The sequence below is a fragment of the Lactuca sativa genome, chromosome 7 (assembly GCF_002870075.4).
Source record: "Lactuca sativa cultivar Salinas chromosome 7, Lsat_Salinas_v11, whole genome shotgun sequence".
Lineage (NCBI taxonomy): Eukaryota > Viridiplantae > Streptophyta > Magnoliopsida > Asterales > Asteraceae > Lactuca > Lactuca sativa.
Window position 1 is genome coordinate 7,790,857 of NC_056629.2, and position 18,204 is coordinate 7,809,060.

Below are 18,204 nucleotides of genomic sequence, written 5' to 3' on the forward strand. Positions count from 1 at the left end.
GAGGCTCCAAAATCCACCCAATGGCTGATACTTTACGGGATTCTAAACCAAAACAAGCATGGATCTGAGGTAGCAACCTCAGATCTGGACCCCAAGCTCGAAATTGATCTTAGACATGGCTTAAAAGCCCCAAAACTCATAACCAAAGAAGATCTGAAGGAGGGAAACGAATTAATACCTTCCAATGCTCTGAAATGTTCCCCAAACTTCGGATCCAAGGCCACTCCTTGATGCTTCAAAGATTCCCACTTCTTCTTCTTCTTCTAAATCACTCAAAAATGGCTAGAAGCTTGAATGAGCACAATGGAGGCTTAGGGTGCGGTGTTCTGGGTGTGAGAGACAGTAAAGGAGCCCTAGGAAGAAGAATAAGGCGATTAAATAGGCTCCAAGCCCCGAATTTAGGGTTTTCCTCGCACAGACCAGACTCGCTGAGTCACCTTGGCCGACTCGCCGAGTCGGTAACTTACTCCTCAACTCGGATCCCGCTCGGACTCGCCGAGTCCCTCCTTGGACTCGCCGAGTCGACCCCTAAACTTAGGGTTTTCTTTCCTTTCTTGGCCTTCAAAACTTTGGGTGTTACAAACATCCTGTTTCATATCATTTGTGATGAGGGTTCGTGGGCTGCAACCTGGGCATGAGGAAGTCGCAGGGTTGCGATGAGTTGCTAGAACCATATGGCAACTCATCACCTTTCCATGGGTATGAGGTTCTTTGGAAATGGAGGTATATTAAGGAAGCATTGGAAGTTTTGAGTTTTGGCAGGATAAGTCCTTTATGTGAGAAAGGTGGCAGTTGAGTACGCTTAGCATACTCATGTGCGTGAAATTGAAGCAGAGTCACCCAGTATGTTGGGCGTACTAGGTCTAGAAAGAAACCCTAATATTTTGGAGTGTCCCTATATAAGGAACATTGTGTCTTCATATCCAGCCAACATTTCCAAATTTCAACTCTCTTAAAACCCTAAATCCGTTCTTTGAGCTTGAGTGTCCATTGTGAGCTTATAAGTTTTCTTGTGGGGTTCTTGGAGTGAAGAAGGAACATGGAAGAGAATAGAGTTGGAGTCCATGCTTTGGATATGAGCTTTTATGTGGATAGAGCGTCATTTGAAGGCATAAAGCTCAAAGCTTTCCCATCCTTTTTATTTGTGCATGATATAGTCCATTTTAGGGTTTTTGGTCCCAAAGCTTGAAGCTTTATGAGTTGTTGCACTCCAGAGCCTAATGTTTGTCCTTTTAAGTGTTTATAGTGGAGAGGATCCATAAAAATGAGGTCTAGGACGTTTGAATCAAACCATGCATGAGGTATGAGCATTTTGAGCTAAGAAAGTGAGAGTTTTGTGTGTTTGTGACCTTATCAACCATGCAAAGGCTTAAAGTCACTAACTTTATGGAGTAAGAGCCTTTAAGGAGTCCAAATTTGGGGTTTGAGTTAATGTATTAGCGGGTTAAGACCAAAGGATTAGGAAAAGCAATCCTGGTCGTACGCTGAGTGTAATTCCTGTACGCCCTGCGTACTGACCAGGTGTCCCCGATGGCTAATCCGGATTCATGAGTACGTTGAGCGTACCAAGAGAGGTACGCCCTGAGTAACCTCACTGTGGACTTTTGGGTTAAGTCTTATTTTGGGCCTTGAGTGTTGGGCTTGTTGAAATAGATTTTTGGACCAGGGGAATATACATTTGTGCTTTGGGCACTTAAGTTGGGCTTGACATTTAGATTTGAGAGTTGGGCCTCCAGAGAGCCCATTTATTATTGGGCCTTGGTGTGTCTAATGGGTTTTAGGTTATTGATGGGATAGTTAGTGGACTACCCATAAACCTAATGAGTGAGAGGTTGGACTTAGATTCTAATTGGGTTATTTGTGGGTTGGCTCAGAGATAGAGGCCGGTGCGCAGCAGCAACGTTTATAGGGGCTACTCTTCATCTGAGGTGAGTCTTCTCACTATACTTACCATGAGTGGTATCCTTGTGTGACTGAGCTATCTTATGTGCGTATATGTGTATTGTGATATTCTGCATTATGTCTTTGTGATTTATGCTGATTATTATTATTATTATTATTATTATTATTATTATTATTATTATTATTATTATTATTAGCTTATTCAGTTGGGACTGGAGGGTCCACCCGAGTTTTGGGACCGGAGGGTTCCAATGAGACACATCGATCGGAGGGGCTTATCTGAGCATATCCATGAGAGGCTACTGAGATATGTGTGGTATTTTGGGGAACTCACTAAGCTTCGTGCTTACCGTGTTATGTGATATGTGTTTCAGGTTTCTTTGGATCGCGGGAAGGCACCAGCTTGATTGTACACACCAGCGAAAAAGTTATGTTTTGAGGATCTTGAATTATTAATCAAATAATTATAGAGTTGCGATTTGTAAATTAAATAATGAGATTTTTGTGAAATGTGTTATAAGAATTATGTGGGTTTTAAATGAAAATTGTGTTTGAAAATTTACGGTGTTACACATCAGAAATAAGATGTCTTGGGCTAAGAATACGTTTGGCCTTAAGGGAAGGCCTATTTGAGGAGTTGGGCCCAATTTAGAAAATTGGGCGCTATATAGAATTGGGCCTTTCATGTTATGGTTTTGGGCCTAGGTCATGGACTAAATTAGATCAGGGGTAAAATGGTCATTTTACTCTAAGAAAGATTATTGGTTTTTGACTAAGTGTTATTTTGGTAATGACAGCTCAGGGAGTCGTCGGGGCAGCCGTTAGAGATTCCTCACCATGAGATTCTGCATTAAGCTTTGTAAGGCGAGTTTCCTCCTGTAGGAACGGGTCAAAGGCACCAATGTCAGCCCGTTTATGTATGTTAGTATGTTTCGGACTAAGTTCCGATGTCGGGCGGTGCCCGATGAATGTTTATATGCTTTCCGAATTTCAGTCCGATGTTAGGCGATGCCTGAGGAATGTTTGTATGCTTGATGTCTTCTTGATTCTTGCATGTGTCTGTATTTGTATGTTTTCGGATTTCGGTCTGATGCCGGGCAATGCCCGAGGAATGTTAGTATGCTTCCGAATTTCGGTCTGATGCAGTGCAGGGCCCGAGGAATGTTTATATGTTTATTTTATGTGATTATTTATTTGTATTTGTTGATATGTTTATATGTATACTGAGATTTGCTCGATGCCGAGCGGGGCTCGATGCCAAACTATGTCTGATGCCAGGAGGGTCCCGATGAAGAGGTGGGGCGCACGATATGTTTATATGTGATTATGTGCTTATGTGTATGGTATGTGGTAGTTTGGGGAGACTCACTTAGCTTCGTGCTTATAGTTTTCAGTTTTGGTTTCAGGTACTTCTGGTAGCAAATGGAAGAGCTCGGGATGACTTCAGTGCACACACCATTATGTTTAGCCTGGGATGATTATTCTGATGTTGGATTTGAAAACTCTGATAATAATGTTTTGAGACAGTTGACTTATATTTTGATGAAATGTTTTGACAGTTATGGTATTATTTAATGATTTAAAATGAAATTTCTTGGTCATGATTTTTGGGATGTTACACTTGACATGTGAGTTTTCTTTCAAGGAACATTCTTTAACGAGTTAAAACAAACATTCAAAAGTTCATGTGGATTTTTGACAAGAAAACACTTCATATAATAGGACTCAATTTATCTTTTGTTTCTCGATCAACAAAAACATCAAAACTCCAACTCTAAATGTGCTAGAGTAAGAAAACATTATTACTCCACGTATTACGAGGTGTTATCATCCTTCTTAGTTTGAAATGAGTTTCAAGATACGTTTTATAGTTACTAGATCATGGCTCTAAAATTTGATTGTAATAAAGTATGACTCATCTATGACCAAACCATTTCCAACAATGTTCGCTTCCTCTTCTTAGTCATACAGTTGCACTAAGATGTTATTGGAAGATTAATTGTGATATAGTTCCACAATTACTAAGATGATCATGAAACATGATACTAAAGTACTATCATTTCCTTTCCGATTGAAGAATCTTTTATTTTTACGCCTAATAGATTCTTCTATTTGTTCTGCTACTCATGAACTTTTCCAAAGTATTAGAATTATGTTTCATCTTATAAACAAAACCATATTTACTAAAACATTAGTAAATCATGACGAATAGAGTTATCGTCCCTTCTGTTGGATCTAAAGAGTCCATATCAACATGTACTAGATCCATTAGTCCTTCACTTGTCTCACATAAGCATGTGAACAATGAATTAAGTCATACTTTTTCAATGAACAGGATTCTCCTATATTATACAATACGACTTGTACGACACCAAGTATCTGTCTAGTTGGTGATGAGATTTTTTTTTCACTCGGTCAATTATGACAATACCACAAGCGATTTTATAAGAATCAAATCCATAATTAATATTGATATTATTAGAAATATAACTATCACTTTCATTAATGCCATTGAAAGGAAATAAGATAAGGCAACTAACTAAACAAAAACTTCACTTTTATTGAAAAATTAGAACCTGTTCTTACATTGCATGAAATTAAAACTATATTTCTAAACATCCTCGAAAAGTAATAGCAATCTATTAAATTGTCCTAACTCCCTAGAAGTAGCTCCAAATTCTGACCATCGAACCTTGCGACCAAAGTCCATCTTTCACGATCAGATTTAGCTCACTTTGATTAAGCTTTCTTCTTTCTCTTAGATTTGCAATATCATCAAAATGTGATCATTACATCATGTATTAAGAGTCAAAGAATAGGAACTTATAGAGTTAGATTATGGATGTACCTGAACTAGAGTCACACGACTTGACTTTACCATCTTTAAGATCTTTCAGGTATTTTAGGTAGATTCGCTTCCAATGTCCATTCAATTAGCAATAAAAACAAATGGACTCATTGGGGTAAACATGTGGAATGATCTCAAAACGAGCCTTTATCTGTACCATACGATCAAACAATTTGACCTTGGAATATGCTTTTTTATTGGGAAGAGAAATCTTTTCTAGATTACCAATGTTACCATTGTCAATGTCCATGGAATTCTTGGAATTAGACCCTATAAGCATTTCTACTTTAGTTGTGTTCTTAAGCATTTTTGCTTCAACAACCATCAACATAAGGTCAGATCAATTAGGGTCACGTTGAGGTTCCTCATATGAACGTTTGTCAACAAACTGACCATATGACTTAAGAAGCGAAACAAGAACCAAATCAATGGCTTGTTCCTTTGGAAATACAACACCCATCCTTTCCAACCTGTCAATGTACGACTTCCTTTTCAGAACGTGCGCACACATAAAAATTCCATCTTCATGTTTACATGCCAATAAGGCATGAGTAGTTTCATATATTTTTTTTAATTCGAGGAAAACGTGATGCTAGGAGAGTCACATGAGGATTTGAAAAAGTTGAATAGAGACGATGTCCAGTTCCACCATTTCCTAAGGAAGGGAAGACATTTTCACATTGACTTGAAAGTAGAATACCATCACTAGAAGATTGAGGAAAACCATTTCCACAAGAACGAGGAAGACCATTTCTATCTTCACAAGACATCTAAAATTAAGAGAAGAGAGAATTCAAGTTAGTTGATTTTAATCCTTAATTATTAACCCATAAATTCAATTAAGGCTAGGATCCATATTTTTGATTCAAACTTTGAAGAAGGATGCCATAATCAAATTCAAATCTATTTTAGGTAGGTAAGGCTTTTACCAATTCAATCTTATGAAACTCCTGGATCATTTAAGATTCATTGAATCTTATCAATGACATGTTTAATCTTAGATTATGCTCTCACCTTTTGTGATTGGGATGTCGAGGATTACAGACTAGATGTGAATAACCATGTAAACCTGCTTAGCAATCTTGATGTCATTTATCATCTCAAATTGATGTGTCGGTAAACCACACACGCTCCATCACCAATGATAATTTTCGATTTGTCCATCACTCAACTTTATATTCCCAAATTAGTGTGTCGGTTAACCTCGCACACTCCACTAACGACATATAAATAGTGATGTGTGTTTTCATGGATTAACATACACTTCACATTTTTCCTAAAGTATCTATAGTGAGATTTTAAAGTGGGTTATAGTATCATACTTTTAATGAGGTTATGTCCTATCAAACTAGTTCAGCTAACGACCATCCACCATACAAGGGAGCGGTGGGTGAAAGTGGACACCCAATGATGATCATTTTATAAGTCGTTTCCTTATACCCCCTTAGAGAATGGCTTCGTGAATGAGGTCTACAATTGATTTGACTGATTTGTCTTATACATATAGTAATTAATCTTATAATACGTATATAAGAGTGTATTTTAAAACATTTCAAAATACAAGGTTTAAAATTAATTATCTAAATTAATCGATTATTTAATTAAACATTTAAAATTAATTATTTAATCAGTCAATTAATTAATCATTTAAATCATTCATGGATTTAATATATATCTTTTAATTAAATTAGGTATTAGATCCATAGGGATAATATTAATTAAATTCATAATTAGTCATTATATTGTGTAAAGATATCTCCTAATATTTAGAGATTTTATTTAATCATCTAAAACATGAAAAATCAGATTCTAATTGATTTCTAAATAGATAATTACCAAATAATAATCACATAAATCAAATTAGGCAAGAAATCCCGAAATTCTGGAATGTACTGAGTTCACGTCATGACATATACATTGTCATGTTGTGAGCTAAGTCTGACAATTTTTTTTGTTTTTTTGTTCAATTTGACTAATGTGCTTTCAATGTTAGATACGCTAATTAGCTCTGATACCACTGATGAGTTTATTAGGTTACAACAATATGCACAATGCGGAAAGACACCTAACAAGTAAGAAGGGCACAAGCAACCCAAAAGGATCTATGTCTTCACATTGAGGCGACATACTTTGAATAACAAGAAACCTAACATGAACCCTAGCAATTTTGAAATCTAAAAGTTTGGGTTACATACCTTAAATTTGTTGTAGCAAACAAGTTACTTTAATCATTTATTTGAAGAATTTGGAAAGCTAGCACCAAAAAGATGATGCATCTAATGACTCACACCCAAACCCTAGAACTAGAAGACACTTGAGGAAAGAGGAAGAAAGGTATAAATTTCGTTCATAGACTTCTAAGAAGGAGTAGTCATGAAAATTAATGCCCAAAGGGGTCCTATTTATAGTTTAGGTAACTTGGGGACAAAGAAAGATTTGAATAATTAAATAATGAATTTAGTTTAAATTCAAATCATTTCCTTATTAATATCCATGAGGCTTCTCGAAACCATAGAAGGACTCCCAAAGTTGTCCACCTTAGGATGGTGCTATAATTGTCTCTTTTGTTCAACTATTGAACAATTACAATTCACCGTTTTTGTCCTCGGAAGAATGAGTTTGAAACCCGATTAATAATTATGAAATTTCGAGAAAATGCCTCGTTTTTGTCCTGAAATCTAAAATAAGTTTATAAAAATATAACAAATGAAAAGTAGACACAATATAAAAACTTAAAATATGGTATCTGATTGAAAAACAATGATATTGAATATTTGAAATGACTATTTCAAACACAAATAATGAGTTTTTTAGTTGAAATAAAAATTAAATATTTTTAGTCGACCTTATTTCTTAGAGGTCGTAAAATATAACAAGCCAGATAAAAACAAAAGGTCTAAAACAAAAAAAAACGACGTTTTTGTTAATATATATTTCTTTTAAAAAAGGATTAGTTATATTTGAAAAGTTGAAAATGATGTTATTGCTCCAAAGTCCAAATGTGAAGGATATCCACCTCTTCATTCCTTTATATGGTATACGAAAATGACAGTTTTCAGAAACCACCTTGAGCTTGGGCTCATCTTACAAATTGTATTCTAAATCAGTAAATCGTTTGACTAACCCTTTTGGTCTATGCAATACTGACACCCTTTAATTTTGATCCATTTTACAGTTCATACCTTGTAAATCGTTTGATGACCCTTTTTGTTGCCAAACTCTTTGAACGTTGATGTAAATTGCAACACTTCACTTTGACATATAGTTCAGAAAAATAGTATGACTATCCATAAAATATGCAAATGCATTTAAAAAAGATAAATGGAAGAAATTTATGGACATTAAACCAATACGGTAAATTCTGCTATAACATTATCACCTACAACAATATGATCATTTTTTTCTTTAAAGATGTCAAAAAGTCTTGTGGGATCCCGTCACGTTTGGGGGGATTTTTAAAAAAAATCGGGGGCGATGACAAGTTTAACCCTTGTTTTAATTTCAGGGGTGGGGACGAGGTAAGCAATCCTGTTTAGAAACCCCATGGGGACACCGCTAATAAATTACAAATTTATTAATTATATAAATATAATAAACAATAACATCATTTTTAGCTTCCAAAATTCATCAAAAAAACATGTTTTTAAGTTGTTAGTATAATGTTTTTAAGATGTCATAACTTTTTTGTTTTTAATATGTAAAATTTTATTATAAATAATTATTTGTTATATAAAATATAGTTTCTTTTAACCTAAATAATAACTTCTTTAAGCCCAAAAAAGATAGCCCAAAATCAGTCAGAGTTGGGGGTAATGAAGGGGATTCGGGGCAGGGCTGGGGTAATGAAGGGGATTCGGGGGAGGGGGCGGGGTTAGGAAGGCTAAACATTTCGGGGGCGGGGGCGGAGATGGGGAACGGAGAAATTTCGGAGGCGGGGGCGGAAATGCACTTCCTGTTTCCGTTTACCTCCGTTGACATCCCTAATTTTTTATAACATGCTATCATTTATAATGTCTAAACAAGACCAATTATGATGTCTTTTTTTTCACTTTTTTGCATTCGAAACATATATAAAATACAATAGCGTTTTTCTTAGATTTTTTTTATCAATAATTGGATAAATAATTTGTTTTATTAAAAAAAACTTATACAAAGAATTTAATATAGCACTTTTAGAAAGAACAACTTATGTTATGATTTTTGGTGAATCGTGGTTCTTATTTAACCTTTTAACAATTGAATAAGTGACATATGTATGGTTCTAAAAAGTTTTTCATGTTTTAAGATTTGTGTTTGCTGTCAAACTTTATCCAAAATACCACCTTAACTTATATATATATATATATATATATATATATATATATATATATATATATATATATATATATATATATATATATATATATATATATATATATCAAGGTTGTCAAGATCGGGATCCTAAATAGGATCGTTTTTGGATTTGCAAGATCGGGATCGTAAGATCGGGATCGAGATCCTAAGATCCCACAAAATAAAATAGAATTTTAATTTATAATTTTTAATCATAAAAAATATTTCAAACAATCAATTTTTTGTTCAAAAGTTATAAAAACTTTAAAATATTAGTCATAAGTCACAATACAAATGATAAATGATAAATTGGTAAAGGGTAAAAGACATAAAGTGGTAAAAAAATTTCATTTGCAAAAAATAAAAAATAAAAAATAAAGGAAGGTAGGATCGGATCGGATCTCAATCCTACGATCCTACCTACGATCTTACGATCCTACCTGCGATCCTACCCCAAATACGATCCTTTTACGATCCGGATCGTTTTTCATACCTAGGATCGTACGATCCTACGATCAGGATCGCGATTTTGACAACCATGATATATATATATATATATATATATATATATATATATATATAAAATACATATAAAAATATTAATTATATACAAAATTGCCGCCTTAAGTCACGTCCTACAAACGACGTGACTTGCCAAGACTAGGAACAGTTTGAGGCTTGACATTGCCGTCAAGTCACACCTTACGTTATTTAGAACTTTGAACATATAATAAAATCAATGAAAGAAAACAAATGTAACTAACTGAAAAAAAGTGCTTATATTTGATCAAATCTACTATAATAAATGAAGATTTATTTTGCCACATGTCAATTCCTTATTAGTTTTAATACTTGTCATTTTGTGATATTTTTAAAATAAACAATATCCAAATGTTAATATATATATATATATATATATATATATATATATATATATATATATATATATATATATATATATATTCAGTTTTTAATATTAAAAAATCATATAATATATTTATTTATATATGTAAAGTATTAGATATAATAAGTGTGATAGTGATTGCAATTAATAACTTTTTGTTATTTATTTCAAAATTTTATTTTAAAAAATACTTATCGTTTATATTAATACTTTTTTTTATTTCTTATTTTATTTTAAAAAATACTTAACTTTTATATTTTGATATATATATTTTTTAACCGACCCATATAATACAAGGATGTTAGAGACGGTATTATGTTCACTTAAACGAAGATAAATTAAGGAGGAGAATATAACATGTATTTTGTGTGTATCATGAGAAACAATTAGAAGGTACCTATAATTATGAAGTCAAAGCACAAGGATATTCTTGTAAATTCACCACAAATAGACAATGACATGCAAGAAAGATTCTCCCCATTGGAGACGCGATCATTGAGAAAATATATAACATCCAAATGCACCACAACCATTGACGCAAATTTAAAATACCCCAAGAAACACTCGATGGCCTCTGAAATCTGAATTCCCTCTTTCCTTTTGTCATATTTTCAACTTTTTGACCCAAAAAATCCCTCCATTTGATGACCTTCCAACAATGGCAGCGGCTACCGATCTCAAACGCCCTCTAATACTACCTGCCTTCGACGCCAGCGCCCTCACGCATACCTTCACCGATGACAACTCTCCTTCCCAAGTCGCCATAACCATCAATGATCAAGTCGGCTATTTTCAATCTGGAATACCCACAAATCAAATATCAAGTCGTTTCGCCACCCAATCCAATTTTGATGATGATTCCACAAGAACCTATGAAAACCCATATGCGATTATTGGGTCTGATGGATTTGAAGCTTCTGGGTCAACCACGGTGGATCCGTTTAAAAACCAAACGGCGAAGATTGAAGGGGTTTACGAATGGGTCAAGATGTTGATTTGTGTGCCTATAGCTTTGGTTCGGCTTGTGTTGTTTGGATTGTGTATAATAATCGGGTATATTGCGACAAAATGTGCTTTACAAGGTTGGAAAGACAAACAGAATCCAATGCCAAGATGGAGATGTAGGGTTATGTGGATCACCCGATTGTGTGCAAGGGGAATTCTGTTTTCGTTCGGGTAAGATCACATCAAGGTTCATTAATTGCGCAAACATATATGTCGTTATCTGAACTTATATGCGGCTGCATTTATTGGGGTTCCAAGCATATTTTTCTTGTAATTTTATCAGTCCTGCAATTTGTTTGCATGTTGCAGCTACCATTGGATTCAAGTGAAGGGGAAGCCTGCTCCAAGGGATGCCGCTCCTATCATTGTAGCTAATCATGTATCATACATTGATCCAATTTACTTTTTCTATGAATGCTCTCCAACAATCGTTGCATCTGAGTCCCATGATTCTATGCCCTTTGTTGGAACCATAATTAGAGCTATGCAGGTAAATAAAAATCATTAAAAGTTTAATCTTTTTGCAGTTTTTTTCCATCTAATTTTGTTTTTCTCTTTTTTCAGGTAATATATGTGAATCGTTTCTCATATCAATCACGGAAGCATGCTGTAAACGAAATAAAGGTAACAAGCCTTCGTTCATCATCTATTTCACCCCCAATTTCCTTATTTGATGTGTTTGTTGTTATGGGTAAATTAAATCTAAAGAATCAAAGAAACGTTAAAAATGAGAAGTCTTGTATTGTATGTATATGTAAGCAATTTGATACAGATGTTTGCTTTTAAGGATCTGAATACAGAGAAAAGCCTCAGGCAGTAGATTTCCTCGATTACTTTTGTTTCCTGAGGGAACCACAACAAATGGAAGGCAGCTTATTTCTTTTCAACTCGGTGCATTTATTCCTGGTTATTCTATACAACCAGTGGTCCTTCGATATCCTCATATTCATTTTGACCAATCATGGTAATACACATAATCTAATCTCTCACATATAAATTCTTTTTTTTTTTTTTTTTTTTTAAAATAATTTATATGATATGATGTTTAAATTGTGCATCACGTGGTTGTAGGGGTCATATTGCTTTGGCGAAACTCATGTTTAGAATGTTCATGCAGTTCCACAATTTCATGGAGGTATATGCTTCAAAAGTGCTGTTTTTGTCATTTTTTATGAATCGTTTTTTCTAAAAAGAAGGGTAAAATTGTCATTTGCAACAGTTTCTCAAGACAGGCGTCATTTATCCATACAATAATTTATGGGGAAAATAAGAAACTAGTCTTAATGGACTTAATGGGGAAAAGACTTTATTACATTTAGGTGTTGTTTCTTTTTTTATCCCTATTAAGTCCTCTATGGATAAAATGGATGAATGGGTAATGATGTCTTTATGGATAAAGTGATGTATATCTTAAGCTCTGTTTCTGTTTTAGACCGAATAGACCATGTTAATGAAATTAAATGACCATTTTAACCTTACTTTTAAGAGAATAAATTTCACAATATTCATCAATTATAACATGAGAGGAGGAGTTAGGAGGAAAAAAAAAAGAAGGGTTAGTGTCTTAATAGAAAGCCAGCTTTTTTTTTTTTTTTTTTTTTTTTTTTGGGATGTGAATTAATTTTAAAAAAATAATATTGTTTTATTTTATTGCAAATTAATCAGGTTGAATATCTTCCTGTTATGTCGCCCTCACAGCATCATAAGGAAAGCGCTGCACGTTTTGCTGAGAGGGTAAGTTTGTCTTTTCTATTATAAGTTATAACCACAGTTTCATAGCTTTTCTACTCTTTTATTTTATAGTGATTTATTAATTTTAAAGTTCCATTATTTTATTTCAAAATAACATTTGTGTTTTTGCAGACTGGAAGAGCCATGGCCTCTGCTTTAAATGTTGTACAAACATACCATTCTTTTGCTGATTATGCACTTCTTTCAAAGGCAGTTCAGTCTGGACAGGTATATATATATATATATATATATATATATATATATATATATATATATATATATATATATATATATATATATATATATATATATATAATTCTTTATTTTGTCATTTTGAAGGGTATTTTGGACATTTCAGAAATAGCCCAACACTTCTCTAGAACCATCTGTCTAATAAACAATGCAATTTTCATAGTAAAAGAGGAAGTTTTTTTTTTTTTTTTTTTTTTTTTTTCAATATTATTGTCATTGCTATAAGCAATGCCGTTTGTTTAGAAATGCCTTAAAGATGGGCAAAAAGACAAAATTACCCCATGAAGGTTTTGGTCATATGTATCACTTTTTCTTGTTGGTGAAATTAAGATATTATGTCCATATTTTAAAATTCTAACCAGATTTTGTTGTTTTTACAGGAAAGTTTGTCACCCTTTATGGTTGAAATGGCAAAAATTCAAAAAGTGAGTTTTTGTGGCCTAGCTTGCAGTTTCTTTTTCCAATATAGGAATGATATTCTTTTTCTAGTGTTTGATAAAATTGCTTAATTGAGGTGAATTTGTGTCCCTAGTTATGTCATTTGAGCTCTTCAGAAGCTGTAGAATTCTTGGATAGATTTCTTGCAATGAATCCAGATAGCAGGTATATTTCTGTATATCATCCTATCAATTTTTTATATACAAAAGATTTTAGAAAAAAAAAGACCTTTGTATGTTTGGTGGGATTTAACTATCATTTCAAACATAAGAAAACTCTTGTTACACAAATTACATTCATTTAATTTGCAATAGTAGGGGGGGATTAGGTGAATGTTTCACATAATCTTTTAATATTGCCCACTTAAAAGAGTTAAGATTCATCAGTTTAACAATATTTATATAAAGTAGTTGCATTTCATTTACAGTGGATGTGTTAACATGGAAGATTTCATGAGGGTTTTAAGATTGAAGCCTAGTAGCCTTTCCACAAAGGTCAGTAAAAAACTACTTCCATTTGTACTCTATTAGTTGTTCTTTTTTCACTAATAAATGTCAAAACTCATATTTAACAAATTCATAATTATAAACTATTATATATTCTTCTACCAAAGCGTAACAAATCCTTTTTCAAGTTGCAATATATTATCATACCTTTTGATGCATTTATTGATTCTTTTCTCAAAAATCCAACACACTGCTTATCAATTTATATAATTGAAAGTGTGATTTCTGTAACATTTGAAGTTAACCTAATAGAAAAATAAACGAGTGTTATTTTTGAATATATTGTGTTGCGTTTCTGCCATTGATGACTTGAAGTTTTCATCTTTTCTCCAGATTTTTGGATTCATTGATGTTGAGAAGTACGGAATTATAACATTTAAAGAGGTAACCATGATCTACTATTTCAGTTTATACTAAATCACAAAAAGGGGACCCACAAGACAAGAGTGTCTTTTAGACTGGCCTGTTTCTATTTGCTATGTTGCGTTATGCAGTTACTGATAAAATGACTAAAACCATTATTGTGTGGGTCTTACCTTCATTTATTATGATATATTATATCATATAAATGGGGCCTACAAATTGAAGCAAAGCTTTTACAGCAGCATTCATTGTGGGGTCTGTTTCTTTCTATTTCAAGACGCTTGTAGAGCTGTTTTTGTATGAATTAAGGAGTTTTTGTCAGGACCATTTTGTGGGCCCATCTTAATTTATATCCACACACTGTTAGGCCCACAAAAAAAATGCATTGAAGCTTAGTTATAGGTCATGTTTTTAAGTGGTATTTCTATTTCTATATCTATTCTGTTTTATACATTTGTGGGTCCCATTTCACCGTTTGTTTGTTTACCATGGCTGTTTTTATTTGGATCATGCAGTTCTTGGTAGGATCAGCCCATGTTCTGAAGCTACCATTATTCCAAAGAGCATGTGAAGTGGCTTTTAACGAAAGTGATGAGGATAAAGATGGTTACATTTCCATGCTCGAAGTAAATATTTTATGTTTATTTTGTATCTATGCATTTTTTTTTTATAAATTCTTTTTCAACCTTAAAAACATTTTCTAATCTGTTTCCTTGTGAACAATCAACAGTTTGGAGGTTCCACAAGCCCAGCCATTCCTAACTTGGCCATGAGCGAGGTTAATATAGTGTTTGTTTGTTGTTACACAGACATGACATAACATGACATGACAAAACAAATAGCACTGTGTGTGTGCATTTGACTGATGTCAATAGGCAAAAGACAGTGAATGCCCTCTTTATATCTGTGATTGAAAATAGCCCTAAAAAGCATGTCCAGTCGTGTGTAACAAACAAACAGAGTCTAACTAATGATTCTTTGTGTGGAAAGTGAGTGCTCAAATAAAATATGTAAATGCAGATACACGCCCTCTTTGATTTGTTTGACACGGATGGTGATGGTAGGATCAGCAAGGATGATTTCTTTACTTGCTTAAGAAGAAACCCATTGCTCATAGCACATTTTAATCACCACTTCATGCATAAAGACTTGAATGCAGCAACAGGTTCAGAGGAAATGGTTTGATGTGTCCTCTTCTTTTCTTTTATTATATGGCTGTGCTGAAGGAATGTACAAAGTTTCTAGGCATGGTTTACAACTCATTATAGCTTTGAAGAAGTAATTACTCATTGGTGTTTTGGTTTTAGTGGGGGGGAGGGGAGGGGAGGGATTTAAGTGATATCTCTTTATAGTATATTGGTTGTGAAATATGTATTCATGAATTTTGATTTTTTTTTTACTTTGACTTTTTGATTAAATATAAGTATAGTTAAAGAAAAGAATGATTGTAGTTATGTTTGACTTTTGATCAAAAATCGTTTCTCAAAAATAGATGATATTGTTTGCTCTTCTCCAACAATGCTGTTCATGTCATCGTAAACATGCCCCAATGCTTTTGGGATGCAATGGATGGTGTATGCAAGACCCAAGACTTCAAGTTTGCATTATAAGAACATTTGCAACGTTATGAGTTTAGTTTGTAAGAAGTTTATGTATGTTGTGGATTGGAAATGAATGAGAGGTTGTATTGTGGAATTATATAAAGCTATGAAAACACATCTTAGTATACAACTTGAGTAAGTCGTGTTAGCAAGTTGTATGACAGAGAAAATAGATAGTGGGGTTCTATTTTACTTGGTAAGCGACGTACGCAAGTAGTGTAGCAAATCATAAAGTCCACTTAGATGTTGGCTGGTGACTTGGCAAGTTTTTAGTCGACTTAGATGGTTGCTTAAGGAAAACAAAAAGTTCCGGTAGATTTTACACAAGAAGGCATATGAAGTCATGTTGAGTTGGACGAGTTATGTGGATAGTTGGTTACGTGACTTTGCAAGTTATGTAGGGCAGTAGAGTGTCACATATTTGTTCTTCTAAGTTTGGCGTGCAACACTAAGTTCCCAAATAAGTTGACATATCTTGGATCAAAAACACAATCAAGCGAAGGAAGCTTGAAAAGAACTCTGAAGAGCAGGTTTTTATCGCCTTAGAGAGAACTCAAGCAAATATACAAGTTGATTTACAAATGAATAGGAATAGGAGGATCCTATGTATGCATGAGGATTCCTAGAAAATTAAAAGACATGTATCTAAATGTATATGAAAACGTTTTAAATAACTTTATGCGTGACTTAACGACAATGTTAAGCCTCAAGTTTTTACGAGTTGTGGCGTCGTTTGTAAGATGTGATTTAAGACAACAATTTTGTATATATATATATATATATATATATATATATATATATATATATATATATATATATATATATATATATATATATATATATATATATATATATATAACTTAAGGTAACATTTTGTTAAAGAGTGGTCTCAAGTACAAACGTTGGAGCCATGGTGTGCCATGACAAAACCATGGTAAACTTTTTAGAACTTAGAATGAAATAAAGGGACTTATGTTAGAAAATGACTACTTGATATCCTTCTAGAACTAGCATGCAAAAATATTCTAGTATTTAGGGTATCTTTATGTATAACTAGGCAAGTTATTATATTCTCCCTCCCTTGAGCTCGTGACATCATCGTCTTGGTACTTCTTAATCTCATACGTAAATAGTCTCAGTGACTCATGCGGTTCCCAACTTTCATCACCCACAACCTAATCAAGTATTCCATAAAGCTCGACACCACCAATTTATGTACAATCCTATCCAATAAGATTTCATTAATTTCTCATTCAAAAGATGCCACCACCAACATTGGTGCCGGTTGAGGTACTCCTTGTGTCAGATCTTTCACATTTTCATGATAAAACTTGAGGATTTGTATATGGAAAATCGGGTATATATTATGTTGGTATTAATGTATGTGAGTAGTACTCCATGTAAATCTTACATATTCTAATGATGACAACCAATAAAATCCAATTTTATTGTTATACTGATATTTTATTCGAGTGATTAAGGTTAAAATCAATATAAGTTGTTTTGTATCTTATGAAAGTGTAACATCCCAATCTTCAAGTATGAATTTAAAAGCTTATTATTTATATTTTGGGCAACTCGACGAGTTGGAAGGCTCTAACTTGTCGTGTAGAAGTATATTAAGCCGCGTATCTTTCAAGGTCTACTCGACGAGTTGGAAGGCCCCAACTCGACGTGTTGGAAGGCTATTTATGAAACCCTATTTTTCAGGGTTTTTGCACAATATTTAAAGAGCTTCTGACTCATTTGTGGCCTCCCTCATCGTCCCCTCAGTCCAGAGAGAACCCTAATCGTGCCTCTTTCCCCATTTTGAGTGTTTGTGAGCTTAAAGAGTGTTCTTTGGTGCTTTTCTTGAAGGAGCTTGAAGTTGGTGGTGCAAGGTTGAAGGGAGAAGCTTTAGATCCGGGATTTTCAGTGTTTTTACAGCCACTTGGAGGTATAAAGTCGTTATCTTGATCATCCTTTCTTCTAGATCTCTTCTTTTAGAAGTTATGGCAATTATTAGCTTATTTTGGGACCATTCTTGGATTTGAGCATGTTATGAAGCCATGGTTTCAGATCTAGACGGTTCATGGCCCCTTTTGACATCAAGTTGTCATCTTTATCAAGTATTGGCTCTCCTTCATGCCTTAGGTCCCTTGATAAGCCTTATTTGAGTGTTTTAGCCCCTTTGATGCCATGCATGGACGTAAAGTTAACAACTTTACGTGGTATCTCAGTCCTGGGGATCAGATCTATAGTTTGGAGCATTAAACTCGCTTGGAAGTGTCTGAATGCATTAAGGCTAGGAAAACTCAACGAGTTGCTCTGCCAACTCGACGA

At 33.8% G+C, this 18,204-nt stretch overlaps 1 protein-coding gene across 1 annotated transcript; it reads left to right on the forward strand.

Moving 5' to 3' along the window:
* Nucleotides 1–10,513: 10,513 nt before the first annotated feature.
* LOC111912848 (lysophospholipid acyltransferase LPEAT2) lies at nt 10,514–15,570 on the forward strand. Its single transcript, XM_052765262.1, has 14 exons — nt 10,514–11,162; nt 11,301–11,481; nt 11,556–11,615; nt 11,792–11,955; nt 12,063–12,126; nt 12,657–12,725; nt 12,855–12,950; nt 13,355–13,399; nt 13,507–13,577; nt 13,840–13,906; nt 14,252–14,302; nt 14,797–14,907; nt 15,012–15,059; nt 15,302–15,570. Exons 1-14 carry the CDS (start codon nt 10,645–10,647, stop codon nt 15,464–15,466), a joined length of 1,710 nt encoding a protein of 569 aa, XP_052621222.1. The 5' UTR covers nt 10,514–10,644; the 3' UTR covers nt 15,467–15,570.
* Nucleotides 15,571–18,204: the final 2,634 nt, after the last annotated feature.